We start from the raw sequence: 18,928 nt of genomic DNA, 5'->3' as shown, positions 1-18,928 counted from the left end.
ATTGCAAGGAATCGTACGTGGATTACAAGATACGTGATATGATAGTCATCCATTCCCCACATGACAAGGTTCGGTCAGCAGCACTTCAAAAGATTAATCCAACTCTCGACGAGGTTTTCAATATCGCCTCAGTCTACGAATCAACGCTCAAGACGTGCTTAGAAATAAAAGGTTAAAATTCGGATTCAACAATCAACAAGCTTTATTTTAAACGACATCAGAATCGGGGATCTAGTAAGAAAACTAATAACAAGAGTAACACACCTAAGGATTCACAAATGTTTCGTAAGTCATGTCCAGAAACAGTTAAAAGTCTCATTAGTAAATAGTGCACAAATCAAGCTTTCGTTTGATATACAACATGTTGTGTTTAATCCTCGCAAGTCGGGGTATTTAAAAAAATAACTCTGGCCTGACCAATGCCAGCTATCCACAGTATTTTTGCGCAAAACATTTTTCTTAGTAAGGGTTATAATCCTTAGTAAGGGTTATAATCCCTTAGTGCGTCCGAAAGCCACCAACGCAAAAGGTGTTCTGTGCAAAAGGTGTTGCCCCCTCTTCTTTGGCAACACAGAAAGGAGAATTCTACATAGTGAGGGTTATAGTCCCTAAGCGCGGACGAAGACCGCCAACGCAGAAGGTGTTCTGTGCAAAAGGTGTTGCGCCCCTATTCTTCGGCAACACAGAAAGGAGAATTCTGCTTAGTAAGGGTTATAATCCCTAAGCGCGGCCGAAGGCCGCCCACGCAGAAGGTGTTCTGTGCAAAAGGTGTTGCGCCCCTCTTCTTCGGCAGCACAGAAAGGAGAATTCTGCTGAGTAAGGGTTATATGCCCCAAGTGCGGCCGAAGGCCGCCAAAGCCCAAGGTGTTCTGTGCAAAATGGTGTTGCGCCCCTCTTCTTCATGTTTTCGGCAACACAGAAAAAGGTTTTGCGCAAAAATACTGTGGATAGCGTAGCTGGCATTGGTCCGACCAGGGTTATTTTTTGAAATACTCCGATTTGCGAGGATTAAACACAACATGTTGTATATCAAACGAAAGCTTGAGTCGTGCACTATTTATTTATAAGACCTTTAACTGTAATTAATACCGCATTTTTTTAAGAAAAATGTTTTTGTTTAAAATTGTTTGTAATTTTTTTTACATAAATTGGATTTTTGCTAAAACTTAAGAAGTTATATATAATATTTATATACGTAATTAAAGTCACTCACATTTCCTATTTAATGACGTTAAAATTTTTAGAATCCGTTTGATGGTTTTCGAGATATATGAATTTGAAAAAAGCGCTACATTTGACTTTGACCATTCGTAACTACCTTAGTTGTTGTTTCTGCCTAAAAAAAATTACACCGTTATATTTGTCTCAAAAGCCTCTATCGAACTCAACTGTTTTTATTGTAATTTTTCCATAATTCGGATTCTTAACTTGTTCCTCGTTTTTTGTCAAGAAAAAATATTATTTGAGTTGGTTGAAATTAATTATACATAACGTTAAAATATTAAAAAGTATTTTGTTCAACTAAAACACGTATATTAACGAGAATTTTGTACTGACAAAGTAAAGGGAAAATTGTAGTAGACGGACGGCAAATTCTAGAAAAAGGGGGGGATGAGGGGGGGTAGAATAGGACCCACTGATTTCAAAAATACCCCCCTTTTTTCTAGCAACCCTATAGTTCTTATATAATTTATTGTTAAAGTTTTCATATAAACGATGAATAAGATAGCAAAATAACATTCAACTTGGTGCTACCAGACTGGAATTTTGAATAATAAAAGCGGATTTTTAATTCGGAAATTTCACTTAGTAGAATCCTCCTTTCTGTTTTGCGAAGAAAAGGAGCTGAACACCGTTTGCAGAGAACACCTTCGGCCGCACTTAGGAATTATAACCCTCAGGCAGTAGAATCCTCCCTTCTGTTTTGTGAGGAAAAGGAGCTGAACACGGTTTGCAGAAAACACCATTCTGCGTAGGCGGCCTTCGGCCGCACTTAGAGATTATTACCCTCAGGCAGTAGAATTCTCCTTTCTGTTTTGCGAAGAAAAGGAGCTGAAAACCGTTTGCAGAGAACACCTTTCTGCGTAGGCGGCCTTCGGCGGCACTCAGGGAGTATAACCCTCAGGCAGTAGAATTCTCCTTTATGTTTTGAAAAGAAAAGGAGCTGAACACCTTTTTCAGAGAACACTTTTCTACGTAGGCGGCCTTCGGCCGCAGTTAGGGATTAAAACCTTCAGGCAGAAGAATTCTCCTTTCTGTTTTGCGAAGAAAATGAGCTGAACACCTTTTGCAGAGAACACCTTTCTGCGTAAGCGGCCTTCGACCGAACTTAAAGCAAACAAATCGGGCTGAACCAACACCGCCTACGTCATGGGCAATATTTTTGTAAAGGGGTTCGTGACCGGAAACCCTCATTGATAATAATACACGCCCAGAATAAAAGTAGCGGTAAATTTTCATTTTCTTTTGTATTGATTTCCCCTGTATTCCTTTTTAAACATTGCCTTCTTTGTATGTATTATTTTGTACAATATGGCAACACATGGTATGTGTCAGTTTGCAACCATGTGTTATTGTAAATATGGGTGCAATTCAATGTAACTTACAAGTCGACAAAAGTTTAATTAAAGTGATTTATATACAAGATAAAATAAAATAAAAGTGTGTAAAGTATTAAGTACAGTGTTATGTGCATTTATATATATGAAAGTATGTGACAAATGCACTTTTTGTTAAGGAAACCAAGTGGAACGACTTAAGAAATTTTAACAACAAATAACTTATAGACAATGGCGCGTATTCATAGTCCAGCAACTAATGGGTTGTTTTTGCTTACGCGTAAAAGCACATTTAGCTCTAAATGCTACTCTAAATGTACATTTATCCATAAAAAATTCGTCACCTAAATGCAACTAAATGCAACTCCATTTTTGCATTAAGAATCTAAATGCTAAAAGCAACCCTGTGATCTTCCAAAGTTTCCACGATTTGAACATGGTTTAATGAGCAAAAGTGGCAACATTGCTTTTTCGAGTATACAGTCGCTACCTGCGTTTCAGTGATCGCCGATCGAGATTTCATTTATTATTTTACATTATTTGGATAAAGAAAAGTTACGCAAATTCAACATCGATATGATGCTGATAGAAATCTGGATTACTTTGTGACCAACTCTGTTTGTTTTGTTTCCTAATTAAGTGTGGAAATTATAATTGACAGAACCGACAAATGAATATATACACAAACAAATGTTCGGTTATGGTTAAAAGAATTCAAGTTTTGGGAAATGTTTAGTTATTGGCCCATCGTTTTTGGGGTGGGGGGCGGAGGGGGTGGGGACGTGGCCCCCAAACCCCCCTCATTCGAAAGGGGACAGTCGCCACTTTACGAAAAGCAACATTGGGTACCTACCCCAGACCCCTAGGGAACCGTTTGAAAATGGGGTAAAAACGGCATTTTCCGAGGAAAACTGAGCAGTTTGAAGTGGTATGTATCCCAACTAACGAAAACCGTGGGATTTTTAAATAAAAGAAATTATCCCAAGTTGGTTATCAGGCGATTTGAAAAAAAAAATAACTAAAAAAAAAAAATTAAGGAAAAAAACTAAAGATATTGTGAAATTAAGAAAAAGCCACAGATAGAAATGTTGTAGTAATAGTAATATGATAGTATTTTAGCGCAGAACTTCTTTTTGCGTAGGCGGCCTTCGTCCGCACGTAGGGATTATAACCCTCACTACGTAGAATTCTCTTCTGTGTTGCCAAAGAAGGGGGGCTGAACACCTTTCTGCGTAGGCGGCCGTCGGCCGCACTTAGGGATTATAACCCTCACTACGTAGAATTCTCTTCTGTGTTGCCAAAGAAAGGGGGCTGAACACCTTTTGTAGAAAACACCTTTCTGCGCAGGCGGCCTTCGGCCGCACTTAGGGATTATAATCCTCACTACGTAGAATTCTCTGTTGCCAAAGAAAGGGGAATGAACACCTTTTGCAGAGAATACCTTTCTACGTAGGCGGCCTTCGGCCGCACCTAGGGATTATAACCCTCACTACGTAGAATTCTCTTCTGTCTTGCCAAAGAAAGGGGGTTGAACTCCTTTTGCAGAGAACACCTTTCTGCATAGGCGGCCTTCGGCCGCACTTAGCGATTATAACCCTCACTACGTAGAATTCTCTTCTGTGTTGCTAAAGAAAGGGGGCTGAACACCTTTTGCAGAGAACACCTTTCTGCGTAGGCGGCCTTCGGCCGCACTCAATGATTATAACCCTCACTACATAGAATTCTCTTCTGTGTTGCCAAAGAAAAGGGGCTGAACTCCTTTTGCAGAGAACACCTTTCTGCATAGGCGGCCTTCGGCCGCACTTAGGGATTATAACTCTCACTACGTAGAATTCTCTTCTGTGTTGCCAAAGAAAGGGGGCTGAACTCCTTTTGCAGAGAACACCTTTCTGCGTAGGCGGCCTTTTAATGCTGACTGGCTTATATCATATTTTCTTTTGTCTCTCATCCTTCTTGTATATTTAGCAGATTGACAGCTAAACGCCGCCATTTAATTTGCATATGCAACCAAAGGCAGAGGTATTGAAGGTGTTTTTATTTAATAAATTGTGATTGATAGGTTAAAATTAAAGTAATAAAGAAAGTTGTAACAAGTCGAATAAAGTTTAAAGTGAAGGGGAATATAAAAATGCATTGGTGAAGTGGCTACTTTAAGGAAAATAGGAGTGATAAATGTACGCTAATTTCCGAATTTTACAAAAAAGGGCATATTTCAAACCCAATTTGTAAATAAATTAGTGACCAAAAATTACAATAGTGGATGTTAAAATAATGGGTAGACCCTTGGCTACAAGTGTGTGCAATTTTTTTGGATCGGGTCACCCCTTTGGACGCAATACCCCGAAATAAGTGGGTCACTTACTAAACAGTACCCCGAGTTTTTGTATTGAATTTTCGGTTTAGAATTTATTTTTTCCTTTTCAGTAGGGTTTTTGCACATTATCTTTTCTGTGAGAATTTATCGTAATAGATACGGATCTGAATAAGGGACTGGAACAAGGCTGTTTGTCAAAAGCATACGATTTCGAACTCGCGTAAATGTACATTTGCTAAATGCGATAGCATGAACGCTCTTCGAAAACATATGTTCGAAAGTGCTAAATGTTGCATTTTAAATGCAGCAAAAATGCTGTATAAGTCGAAACTAACAAAGTTGCAACTTAAATTTAAGTACCAACTTAAAATTTACCTCTATTCATAGTCGCATTTCAGACTTCTACTAAGTAGTTTCGACTTAGTTTACAATATAGCAAAACGAGTCTGAAAATGTATCGATTTTTCTTTACGATATTTTGCAAAAATTACACATTTATTAAATAATATCAAGTTTGATCATCCGTTTATGTAATTTTTATTTTCATTGCATGATTATGCAAAAGAATAGGGTATCATTTTCTTGTTAAATGTGTGAAATAGCCAGAACAACCGCAGTGATGTGAAGTCGATGTTTATCGACAGCATGCTGTGAAACATACAAATAGTAGATATCTAAATGTCATGCACAAATTTAATTTAAAAGAGCTAGCGTGAAACTGACTTATTATTTATCTAAATTATTCCAATTATAAAATTGTTATGTAGCTTTATTCGAAATGTAATACGCATTTAATTTTATCTTCCGATTAAAATGAAATTTGAATTTTTTAATTGGAGATTATTCAATATTATCAAAATCACCCTCTACCAACTTAATTTTTACATATTTCGCCTGTTTTCCCTTAATTTGATAAAATACTTCTTCCCAGTTACGACATAGTTGCAGCTGCAGCCGAAACTAAATTTTAAGTTGGTACTTAGCCAGAAAAGTCGAAACTAAGGCGACTATGAATAGCTTTAGTTGTGATTTAGAATAGTTTCGACTTAGTTGAGTACTAAATATGACTATGAATATGCGCCAATGATATTGTTTATATTTTTTAGTTAACATCCTGACCAAGTTTCATTTGTTAATTCCACCTGGTTTTCATAAAACACAAGGTGCGGCTGACTACTAAAGCCCACCCGTACTTTGGGTATCGATACGGTCAAGGTGCAGTTCATGGTCCGCACCGAAAAATGGTGCAATATAATCGAAAGAGGAATCAAACGACACGTAATGACACCAGAGTTAAGAATCCGAATGCGGAAACTGATTTTTTGAAACCGCTCAAAAGTTATTCGTAGAAACCCGTTCGATTTTAGTATACTTCGGATTCTTAACTCTGGCGTCAGTACGCGTCGTTTGATTCCTCTTTCGATTATATTGCACCATTTTTCGGTGGGGACCATGAACTGCACCTTGACCGTATCGATACCCAAAGTACTAGGTATCGATCGAAAAGTATCGAGTATGTACTTGTGTTTATTTGTATCGTTTCATGCCTAGGGATGCAAATTTTCAGAGCCAACATCGATACATCGATATTTCGATGTATCGTAAACACTAACATCGATGCCGAAAAAAATCGCCCCAAAACTATCGATACATCGCCATTTTCCGATGTTTCTCTTTTTTAATAAGTATGTTACAGGTACTTCAAGATTTGCAGGTTTTTACAGGAAGCTGTTAACGTACGCCACCTTCCATAAGGTTTATTAATGGCGAAAACCGCTTTACCTGTAAAACCTGCAAATCCTGAAATACCTGGAACTGACTTAATGCTTGTTAAAATTGTAAGAAAAACCTAGTGTCCATCTAAACTGCTACACTGTTAACATTTCAATGGGTGGTTTCTTGAATTTAATCAGATTTCCTTCCAATGTCATAATAGATTTGCTGTTTACGAGCAGATAATACTTACACTCACCTTAAGTCGTGTTGAAATACTGTAACTACGTCATGGAAATCGCCTATGTTCAACGTTGCCAATTGCTTTTATTAAGTGCAGGGCTGCCATCACCCGTATTACGCTTACCCAAAGGGCTCTGTCCCACGGTCAGAAATTATCACGATATTTGGATCGCGATCCATATTGATGGATTGATGGATCGCGCACGAATGCTACATGTTCAATATTTAGCGCGTCAGTATTTCCATATTTTTTTTTTTGCTGAACGCTTATTATGACGCAAGAAAATATTTTTATTTTGTACGTATAATTTACAGATAATGCATTTATTATTTATGACAATTATTTTAAGATTTGTTCAATTTGTTTTGAAAGATTTTAAGCCCCGAGAGTGAAGGCAGAGCCGATGTTTACATTATGAGAGTAAAAGATGTACTAAAGAAATGTATGGATCGCGTTTTGAAAGTGCTACACGTTCAATATTTATTGACGGTTTTGCGATCCGCGATCCAAATTTCAAAATTTTTAGAAATTTTGCGATATGGATCACGATCCATCAATACTGCATACTACACCGTCAATAAATATCGCGATACTTGGATCACGTCAATAAATAGTGACCGTGTGACAGAGCCCAAAGAATATAACATAAAGATGTGAACGCAATGGCAATTTTGAACCGAAGCTAAAGTCGATGCTTAAAACATCGTTAAAATTGACATCGATATATCGCCAATTTTACGATGTTGAGTAATTTTCAAATATCGATGGTAAACATCGGTTTTTTGGCCGATGTTATCGATGTTTCAGAAACATCGATGCATCGTTTGCATCCCTATTCATGCCTAGTTTTGTGTTGTTTTGTAAGAAAGAATTTATGTTCTTAAAATTCTGTTATCACGAGTGTCGGGCGTGAAGGAAACAAAGATGCCAAACATGGTATTAACATCCACCCAACAAAACATAAGTGGCAATAGAGCTGTCCATAAAGACTGCTCTTTTTCCACAGAGGCATTTATTGTAGAAAATGCCAACTGCTTTTTATGTGGTCGCAATTTCGTTGAAGGGGAAGGTACTTTTTTAATCTTTGAAAGCCGGTTACGTGATGATGGAGGAGTTGATAATCCTTTATCTATTATATTATCTACGGCACTTGGCAGAGATTTGGATGAAATGAGCGCTCATTCATCTGTAAGAACGCAAAAATGTTTTTTAACGGCCCTTAATATAGAAATTTATATTTTCAGTTGCTTTGTGAGGCGTGTAACAAAAACGTTTTGGAATTTGAGAGGCTCCTTCAAAAATTTTGCGAAATGCGCGTTCAAATAATTACTTCCTTCAATCGGACTATACAAGGCTATAATATCGACCCAATTCTAATTGATTTTGAATGTGATATGGCTCGTGCAGATGGAACTGGCGCTAAAGAGGTTTTTGACGAGGCAATCTTGGAAGAAACAAATTGTAATAGCAAAAGTCTAATCCTAGTTGGATCCCAAAGTGCGGGTGTTTGTGAAGATAATGGTTCAGAAAAAATACTTTCGGAGGTTTTCGCTAAGTCAGAATTAGAGTTTGTGGATGAAGTATCGGATTTAGTAGAGGAAATTATTGACAATGACGCGATTGTTAGCGAAAGCGGTTTGTCAAACTGTGGGGCTCCATGCACAGATGATTACCCAGATAACAATTCTTTGGAGAGTGATGTTTCGGAGTTATGTGTTAATACGGAACAAGGTATGTCAATTTCCATATACATACCGTCGGCTCGGTAAAATATTGTCGTATATCAACTATTCATGATCTTCGAGAATACGCGATTAAAAGTTGTGTTTACGTATTTTCCTGCAAAAAATATCCAGTAACTTGCCAGAATTACAGAGTAAGCCAATATTTACTCCCAATGGGAGAAATATGCAAGAAAGTACGAAAACGCAAAACCAGCAAGAAGTTGCAAGTTTTATGAACAGCTGATTAAATTGCTATTTTCAGACTCAATTTTCTAAGTAGGCCTATTAGGATGTTGTTGAAATCTTGGATTTGCAGTTGGAACTGCATTTGGGTTAGCTTTCCAAAACGAAACCAATCGAGATTTCAGGGAAAGTATAAGGAATTTCGTTGTTGTTGTTGTTCGTCCGTCAGTTCATATAGATGCCTTCTGACGTGCCTAGTCGAGGGCTCCTCTGCAAGCAGCTGTCTGTTTGGGTGGCCACTTCTGTGGCTCCCGATCAGGAACTGCTTGCAGAGCATTATGTTGTGCTCCTTTACGGGGAGCATTTGCGCCTCGCCGTGGAGATGATGTTCGGGCGACATCAGGAGGCTGGAATTTCGTCATGAAACTTGGTGAGGATGTTGGGGGAGGCTTTATCTAGATGAATATATCACTCTCGCAAAATAGTTGCTAAGAGTTAAAGCAATTTGTTGTTAAATAATCTTCACTACCACCCCAAATTTTTGTACAAAATACCACTTTACACTTATATTGTGTGATATACTATATTTTCAATGTTCACGTGCGTACCCTACAAGAAAAGCGCTTTTTTAACCTTTTCACTAACACACTAAAATATCCACCAATACACAGAAAAATATTTGTAAAATAACCTTAGGTAATACAATATGTAGAAAAGAGATGTTGTTGTCCTAGCGGCTACAACAACCCCGCCCAGGACGGTTGGTATCTCAGTCGTTGGCGTCAAGTTCCACTAACGGCAACCCTAGGAAATGTGCAGCTTCTGTGGGGTTTGTCCACAGGGACAAGGCCGTTAGGGTTGTCGGGTTTTCCGGGCATGCGAAGAGATGTTTCGAGTCATGTGGGGTCTCTCCGCATGCCGGACACTCATGCGGCACATCCTCATTCAACCTACTCAGGTAGGAGTTTAACCTGCTGCAGTAGCCGGAGCGAAGTTGTGCAAGTGTTGTGCGAGTCTCCCGAGGCAGATGAAGCTCCGTCTCGTCTATGTCCGGGGGTGGTATGCCTAGAACGGCATTCACAGGTCTAGAGTCTACATAACTCGAGACTGAGTCCCTGTGAATGCCGTTCAGGGCCTGTCTGCTTGGGTGGCCACTTCTGTGGCTCCCTTGTTGTTGTTGTTGTAGCGGCTACAACAACCCCGCCCAGATCGGTTGGTATCTCAGTCGTTGTCGTCAAGTTCCACTAACGGCAACCCTAGGAAGCGTGCAGCTTCTGCGGGGTTTGCCCATAAGGACAAGGTCGTTAGGGATGTCGGGTTTGCCGGGCATGCGAAGAGATGTTTCGAGTCATGTGGGGTCTCTCCGCATGCCGGACATTCATTAGGCACATCCTCATTCAGCCTACTCAGGTAGGAGTTTAACCTGCTGCAGTAGCCGGAGCGAAGTTGTGCAAGTGTGGTGCGCGTCTCCCGAGGCAGATGAAGCTCCGTCTCGTCAATGTCCGGGGGTGGTGTGCCTAGAACGGCATTCACAGGTCTAGAGTCTACATAACTCGAGACTGAGTCCCTGTGAATGCCTATCAGGCTCCCTATCAGGAACTGCTTGCAGAGCATTATATTGTGCTCCTTTACGGGGAGAATTTGCGCCTCGCCGTGTAGATGGTGTTCGGGCGACATCAGAAGGCATCCTGTCACTGTCCTGAGTGCAGTGTTCTGTACAGTCTGTAGCTTCGTCCACTGCGTCCTACTAGTCCCCGGCGACCACACTGGCGCTGCGTAGTTCAAAACCGGCCGGCCTATTGCCTTGTATGTTGCCAGCAACGTTTCTTTGTCTTTGCCCCAAGTACTGCCGGCTAGCGAATTGAGGACCTTGTTGCGGCTCTGTACTTTATTGACAATAGCGGTTGCGTGCGCAGAGAAGGAGAGCAGGCTGTCGAATGTTACTCCGAGTATTTTGGGGTTATTCACCGTCGGAATTCGTGTGTCATCGACGTGAATCCCCAGCGGTAGCCTGACCTCCTTCGTCCAGGTTGTGAACAGGGTCGCGGAGGATTTCGTAGGGGAGAGGGCTAGACACTTTGCAGTGAAGAAGCGAGAAAGTTCGGAGAGATACCCGTTTACTTTCGAACACAGGTCATCAATTCCATTCCCAGTCGCCATGATCGAGCAATCGTCGGCATAAGAGACAATCGAGACTCCCTCTGGTGGTTGAGGGAGCTTTGAATTGTAAAAGTTAAACAGTAGCGGGGAAAGGACACCACCCTGTGGAACCCCCTGTTTTATTTTTCTCTGTTTACTCGTTTTGTCTCTAAACATAACCGACGAATGTCGACCACTCAGATAATTAGCCGACCACCGTTTGAGCCTCTGTGGGAGAGAGGAGGCCTCTATATCTTCTAGTAGCGTGGAATGGCAGACGGTGTCAAACACCTTTGACAAGTGCAACGCTACTAGAATCGTACTGTCACAGGGACGGTTTCGGTTAAGGCCACGAGTTATCTGAGTGTTTATGGCGTTAAGTGCTGTTGTTGTACTGTGCACTTTACGGAAACCATCCTGATGCTTCGCTGGGGTCAAGTGGTTTGTGAAGTACGGGAGTAGCAGGGCCTCGAGTGTCTTCGCTACCGGGGAAAGGAGTGTTATCGGACGATAAGAATCTCCTTTGTTGGCAGGTTTCCCCGGTTTGAGCAGTGGGACCACTCTCCCCACCTTTCAGATGTCTGGGATGATGAGAGTGGCCATAGACAAGTTGAGGACCTCCGTTAGGTACGCTACCCCCGCAGGACCCAAATTTTTCAGCATCAGCATGCATATTCCGTCGGGACCCATGGCTTTGGAGGCTTTCGCCTTCCCGATGGCCACCTGAACTTCACCGCAAGTGAAAGCAAGGGGGGCACAGGTTGTTGTTGTTGTTGTTGTAGCAGCATACAAATTCCCCAAAGACTTTTTGGGGAGTGTTGCTGGAGTGACAGTCCTTGGCCAGATATAAATCTGGGTCGTTCCGGTTACGTAGACCCGACTGTCGTGGGAACGGGGGGCACAGGTTGTTGGCAGTTTGTGCAGCCTTCTGGTCACTCGACGCTTGGCTTTGTCCACCGGAGGATGCAGTATGAACTACCGGCTAAAATTGCTCGCGCATCGTGGGTCCGATATACATCCTGCCGGTATGAAGCGAGCTGCAGCAGCAGTGACAGCCCTGCGGAGCTTACGTTCACCGAGATGGACGTCGGTTGGTGTGGGGAGCGCTGTGAAGGGGTTTTCGGTAAACTCCGCGTAACCTTTCCAATCAGCTTTAGAAAAGTTGATATAGGTCCGGTGTTGGCAGAGGCAAAGTCGGTTGGTTTATCTATCGAGATGACTATGGGTAGGTGGTCTGATGCTAGAGTCAGCATAGATCGCCATGTTATGCTGTTTATCAGACCAGCGCTGACTATTGTGATGTCTGGCGAGCTACTGCAGTTACCCATAATCCTGGTGGGTGCGTCGTCGTTCATTGTGCAGAATGTCGAATCGTCTATCTGCTCAGCCAAGTCTGTTCCCCTACGATCGTTTGACAGGCTTGAGTGCCAAAGATCGTGGTGCGCATTAAAGTCACCTACTACCATAAGGTTTTCACCTCTGATGAGCGCACCTATATCAGGGTGATATCCTGCCGGGCAGCAGGTGACAGGGGGTATGTATATGTTAAATATTTCGAGCTCAACATCGCCTGACCGGATAGCGATGCCCTGACATTCTAGGGTGGTATCCCTGCGGTCGATATCTGCTTCGATTAGACGATACTGCACGGTGTGGTGCGTGATGAACGCTAAGCCACCACCATTATCTCGCTCGCGATCTCGACGGTGCACGTTGTACCCGGCGCAATTCAACAAAGTTGAATTGCTGTGCAACTTCGTCTCTTGGACCGCAGCTATCAATATACCATGCCGACACATGAAGACGGTTATCTCCTCAATCTTGTGAGAAAAGGACGCATAGTCACATGTACACAAAAGAACTGGTCAGGTTTTTCATATTACCCCCGAATTTCTGATGAGGAAATTACAGCATTATTGCATCAGCAGTGACCGTCATTTGACCGATCATTTGCCAGTAAGATTTCTTCTAGGGTATTTTATACTTTTAATATATATATATATTCATCAATTAAGTACAACGCGTTTATAAATTCGTTCACTCGTTTTAGCACTTTTCACAAACAGAGATAACAATGGCCGACAGTAAGAGCAATTATTTTCTTTTTTTTTTTTGATTCCTTAGTTTTTTAATACAGCTCAATGGTGAAATAAATATAAGGTGATGTCACTTACATAACCTCACTTTTTCTGCATGCCAATTGCAGTCATGCATTTGAGGGTACTAGAAAAAGGGGAAAAAAATTGGATTATTTTTACTATTTGGGTACTATTTCAAATACTGATATCGAATATATACATATGTACGTATATTAAAAGTTCTCGCTATCAGTGGATTTCTTTGGAAATACTTTTGTTTAACTGTTTAAACTCAATGGATAGGCATACAAACATTAAAAATGGTGTACTTATATCACTTTAAGGATTTATTCAAATTTTTAATACGAAAATGCATTCTACATTTAAAAAAAAAAGTTTTTTTACATTTTCCGCCATGTGAGAAGTTTTTGAGGCGTTAATCATTTGTTGCATATAATTTGGACCGCAATAAATTTCCTTCTCATTAAATTTTATAAAAGTAGTTTCTAAGATCAATAACTCCTTCACAAACGCAGAACTAGGCTTTGTTAAACCGCCTTTCGACAATTCGTCAACCCAAGTGACGTATTGTCCGTGGACTCCACACCAGTTAAATGAAGCTTGCGGATAATATAGCCAGCTATATACTTGACCGCGTGCTCGTGGAACTGGTCTATGTCGCTCTCTATGTTAAAATCATCTGCAGAGACGATGGAGGCATCAGATTCAACGAGATATTCCGAGATGTAGTCACAATGAGGAATGTCTCTCAGTGGAAGCCAGTTTGTATCATCTTCGCCAACATTTCCTCTTCCAGAGAGGAGTACTGTGTTTTGTGCTAAATTTTACATGAACAGCAAAAAAAATACGTATACTAATTAAATATATTACAGAAAAATCTTTTATAAGCCTATCCTACCAAGAAGATATTTTCGGAGCCGATATTTGAATTGCATCGGTGTTGGATTATCGTGCAACCCACCCTTCGCCCTCATTGCACCGAAAAAGTTCTCCAACACATCTTGGTGCAGCCGATAGGTTAGCAAATACCGCAAACAAAATTTTTTCTTGCAGACAATGGAACAACGACCGTAGAGATTTTTGCTCATCAAAATTCCTTTCTGGAAAGGAGGAAGTGTTCTCCTATAGGTTACTGCTCCAATAATCTGTTGGAAGAAACACAAACATAAGCTCTGGTTAGAGTCTGATAATATAATTGTGTTGGATTTAACAATTTTTTCATTTCATTTCATTTCATTTCATTTATTAAGAGAAAAGGCATTAGTACAATAAGATCATAGATCTTTTATAGTACAAAACAGAGATTAAAAATACCAGTAAAATAAAATAAATACATATTACTTAAAACAAAAATAAAATAAAATATATACCACATTATACATATGTAGCAAAGATCAACACAGATGACAAGAGAAAGTTAAACATTTAGATAGCGAAACCGAGACTCACAGAAAATAAATAAATATTTGGTTCAGCGAAAGTACGTATAGATGGTGTTCTTAAAGTTGCTTTTTATTTCCTACCTGGAACTTGCTTATAACACCGCTGTTGGTAGCGCCGCTGATTAGACACTGCTTCAATAACCAACTCTAACAGCTCTAAAACTTAAAAGGCACTGTTCTGAAAACCTTTTGTGAGAAAAAGACATTAGGTTAGTGAATGCATTTAGTTTGCAAAACTTACCCGGAATTCTCTTGAATAAATCGCCGCTTTTTTGGGGATTAATAGCTCAACCTATGTGGAAATATATAAACAGTCAAAATTCATCAATATGCACATATATATGTATATATTTGAGCAAAAGTTTACTTACAAAATCACAATTATTGCAAACTATCGCTCAGATTTTCCAATAAATTTGAAACGAAAAGTCAGAGAAAAAGATAATCAAAGAGATAGTGATACCTACGCATACTTTTTCACAAAATTGTTGTCTGCTCCATTTTTTGTTCCATTTTGCCCAGAAAGTAAATTGGAATAAATAGAGTAGGCATTACTGTAACGCTGGTATGCCGAAATTGCCAGAATTACAACAACCACCCCTTAAGTGACAACACCTTATTATTATTTCACCATGATATAGCTCCATATATTTCGAAAATTTGTAATAAAAAATGGCATTACAAATTTTCGCCGCTGGGCTTTTTACTATAAAATCGATACTTCGAGAATAATGCGTTTGCGGTTTTTCGCTTGAAAAGTGTTAAATATTCATTTGCACCAGACATTTTTATATATATACAAGACATTTTTATAAAACGCCCAGTAACCATAATAGACATCACTGGGGCGGCAGCCCCAGGTTTACCCCACACAAAGTGAATTCTAGTTACCTCATCCTTTCCCAAGGGTACATCACTGAGGCGGTAGCCCCAGTTGGTGCACACCAAAAGGAGAATCTATTTTGTAAGGGTTATAATCTTAAAGCGCGGCCGAAGGCCGCCAACGCACAAAGGAATTCTACGCAAAATACTGTGGACGCAAGTGAAAATTGTGATTTTTGGCCATTTTTCTAAGGGGTCCTTAGGGAACCATAGGGGGCCTAGGTGGTCGGGGTTGTAGATTTAGAATCTGAAAAAGCTCCTATATACTCCATAATATTTTTTTTTCAAAGCCTGGATCCGTTTTGGAACATTTTCCCTTGCATTTGAATATATTTTGCTTGCTTCCATGGCAACCGCGTGCATTTTATTGTTGTGAATGTACAAATGCAACGAAAATGGAAATCCAATAGCATATGCACAAGATCCTGAACATCCCTAGTATTTCCCATCTTATTCACCCTCATTGCGAGAGTCGTGTCGAATGCAAGTAGTTTTTCGAGAGTCGAATCGTATCGAAAACTTCACGTCATTGCCTAAAATTTCCATTCGACTAGAGTATTAAAACGTAACAACTTGGCAGCACTGTATAGTTTCGACGATTTTGGTCGTTTACTTATTTTAGTACGACAATAGACAATGCTACTGTTGTCGACTCGTACAATTCAGATTAATTTAGGACTTACCCAATGAGGCTGATTATATACTAGCAGACCCGACGAACTTCGTCCCGCTCAAAATAAATTTTGGTTTATTAAAAGTTTTTGGTCCAATATTTTCACCAATAATTTACGTCTAAGATTTCCATTGGCACATTCATCTGCAAAGATTATGGTTTGGTAGTAATTTGTCGCTATAAATAACCTAACGAAAGGGTTATGTTTAAACCACGCACTCTCGAACTGACGCCCCTGATCAGTAGTAATTTACGTTGGCGTACCAAATCGGCTTATCCAACCGTTTAAAAGCTCTCTTGCCACTGTCTCAGCGGCATCGTGAAAAACGATCGACTTAGGTTAAGCAGTATGTGTATCCGAGCGTAGGTGCAAACGGGCCGACGATCTCCACATTAACATATTCCCAACGCTTCCCAGGATCCAAAAATTGCTGTAGTTCCCCTTTCGTGTGACGCGATATCTTTCAATGCTGGCTGCTGGGCAACTGTGCACCCGCGCTCCTACGTCGCTGCTCAATCCTTTCCAGACGAAGCTCTTTGAAATAAGTTTTATAGTAGCCTTCGCACCTCCGGAACGTATGGAAGAAGTGTCCCCGTTGAGTTATCGCAAATGATATGTACGCTAGTACCCGGAAACTGACTTTTAACCAGGTGTAAATGTACTGACCCATTCCCGCGACAGCCGGTTCTACGTACCGGAATTACTCGGTTTTACCCGATCAAGTTGTTCGTCCATAGGGCTACATTTGCTACGTATTCTTCTGCTCAGGGCTGTTATCGAGTCAAACCCAGGGCCAGAAACCTACACCTGCTATGTATGCCAGAGACTACTACACCACAACTCCACCTCAGTCAAGTGCAGTGCTTGCAACGGGTGGAGTCACCTCAGAGTCTACTCAGGACTACCGACTCATCGGCAGTGGACCACATCATTTGTGGCCCCCTGCTGCTCAAACAGAGCAGCCTTCGCGGCTAACCCCAGTCCACCTGGGCAGCTCCACACAAACACTACAGCACCACAACACAACAACACAATAGACCACACCACAACCACGACAGACCATACAACGGACAACCGCACCACCACACGCCGCCGCCAACAACTCCCGGTCCCTCGTACAATCTGCACGGTATGTCAGACCAGGATATTCCGTAACGTGCCATCAGGCAAGTACAACACCTCCCTTGGCTGGTGCCACTTTAGGGCATGTTCACATCTGCGCACCAGGCGAGATTGGACGAGGACCTTCGAGGGCCCGTGTTGCGCTGCTCGGTCGCAAACCCCAATTTCGACGCCACCCACTACCATCACAGGGCGGCAACCTCCACAGCAGCGCACGCTGCGAATGGCGGCAAGGCTACACACATCCCTCACACCCCGCATAACAACACGTCTCCGGAACCACATGAAGCTCCTTCAATTTAACTGCTACGACTTCAGAGCAAGATCGAGGAGATAACCGTCGGCATGGGAAGGCATGGTATATTGATAGGTGCGGTCTAAGAGACGAAGTTGTACAGCAATTCCACTTTGTTGAAGTGTGGCGGATACAACGCGCACCATCGTTATCGCGAGCGAGATAATGGTGGTGGCTTAGCGTTCAGTAGACATCGATGGCAGAGATACCACCCTAGAATGTCAGAGCATTGCTATCCGGTCAGGCGATGTTGAGCTCGAAATATTTAACGTTTATATATACCCCCTGTCACCTGCTGCCCGGCAGGATATCACCCTCCTATAGGTGCGGTCCTCAGAGGTGAAAACCGTATGGTAGTTGGTGGCTGTAATGCGCACCACGATCTTTGGCATTCAAGCCTGTAGTAGTAGACGATTCGACATTCTGCATAATGAACGACGACGCATCCACCAGGATTATGGGCAGCTGCTGCAGCTTGCCAGACATAACAGTGGGCTTGTTCGAGTTGCAATCATAACCGCAGTGTTGCGCGAATTATTAATGTATCACGTTCTGTGTAAATTTATAGCAAGGTATTATCAGTTGGGCAGTTGCAACATTGTTGCAAATTTTCATCAGTACGGCGGTAATGCCGCTTTTATTACGTGCCTTGAAGAGGCCCAATCCCAATAGTCAGCGCTGGTCTGATAAACAGCGTATCATGGCGACCTATGCTGTCTTTGGTATCAGACCATCTGCCCATAGTCATCTCGATCGATAAACCAACCGAGTTTGCTTCCGCGGAACACCGGACCTATATCAACTTTTCTAATCCTGATTCAAAAGGCTTCGCGGAATTTACTGAGAGCACCTTCGCTGCGCTCCCCACTCCAACCGACGTCCACCTTGGTGAACGTAAGTTCCCCAGGGTTGTCACTGCTGCTGCAGTTCGCTTCTTACCGGCAGGATGCATTACGGACCCCCGCCCAAACTTCCCTGCTGAAGCGGCTGTTCTAGCCGATGAGCGTGACAACCTTCGTCAGGCCGATCCTGGAAATCCCCGTATCAGGGATGTCAACGAGGAGATTCGGCAGCTTGTGAACGTACATAAGCGGAAAAAGTGGGAAGAGCATCTGAAGACTTACAACTTCACCTCTAGGGGGAGTAAGCTTTGGTCAATCGTGAAGTCACTGTCCAATCCGAAGAAGCACGACGACAGGGCGAGCTTTCTTTCGGCGACCATGCTTCGTCGGACCCGGAGCTATGCGTGAGCTATTTTATCCGGCAGTTCATACTGCATCCTCCGGCGGACAAAGCCAAGCGTCGAGTGACCAGAAGGCTGCACAAAAGGTGACAGGTAATAAGGTCAATGCAAATAAGGTCAATTGACTTTATTTCGCACCAGGGTGGGAAATAAAGTCAATTGACATTATTACCTTTTCAAAAGCGAAATAAAGTCAACAAAAATTTGGAAATAAAGTCATTGACGCTATTTCCTCATTCAAATGGAAATAGCGTCAACATTGCTTAAAGTATGTCGATTCATAGAAAAAAATGTTG

The 18,928-nt window shown here is 41.5% G+C and overlaps 2 protein-coding genes across 6 annotated transcripts in view; one reads left to right on the top strand and one right to left on the bottom strand.

Annotated features, from left to right (window-relative positions):
- LOC118742259 (dynein regulatory complex subunit 6) overlaps positions 1-18,928 on the bottom strand; it is a 426,783-nt gene that overhangs the window by 253,418 nt on the left and 154,437 nt on the right. For 2 of the 5 annotated variants that reach the window (XM_036474198.1, XM_036474197.1), the window contains exons 5-6: positions 13,873-14,119; positions 12,851-13,791 (exon numbers count right to left, since the gene is read on the bottom strand). The exons of 1 other annotated variant lie outside the window; for it this stretch is intronic. In XM_036474198.1, coding sequence (XP_036330091.1) covers positions 13,502-13,791; positions 13,873-14,119 — 537 coding nt within the window. In that variant the 3' untranslated portion in view covers positions 12,851-13,501. Of the gene's footprint in view, positions 1-12,850; positions 13,792-13,872; positions 14,120-14,328; positions 14,603-14,657; positions 14,709-18,928 lie in introns of those variants that run through there. 2 more of the 5 variants (XR_004993352.1, XM_036474201.1) reach the window with 2 other exon arrangements.
- LOC118742260 (zinc finger protein 420-like) overlaps positions 7,641-18,928 on the top strand; it is a 43,310-nt gene continuing 32,022 nt past the window's right edge. Inside the window, exons 1-2 of the mRNA XM_036474203.1 lie at positions 7,641-8,017; positions 8,074-8,560. Of these exons, the coding sequence (XP_036330096.1) occupies positions 7,754-8,017; positions 8,074-8,560 (751 nt within the window). The 5' untranslated portion in view covers positions 7,641-7,753. The remainder of the gene's footprint in view (positions 8,018-8,073; positions 8,561-18,928) is intronic.

This window comes from Rhagoletis pomonella, unplaced genomic scaffold, assembly GCF_013731165.1.
Source record: "Rhagoletis pomonella isolate Grant_MI unplaced genomic scaffold, Rhpom_1.0 Rhpom_scaffold_00007, whole genome shotgun sequence".
NCBI lineage: Eukaryota > Metazoa > Arthropoda > Insecta > Diptera > Tephritidae > Rhagoletis > Rhagoletis pomonella.
This window is presented reverse-complemented; position numbering and strand designations above follow the sequence as displayed.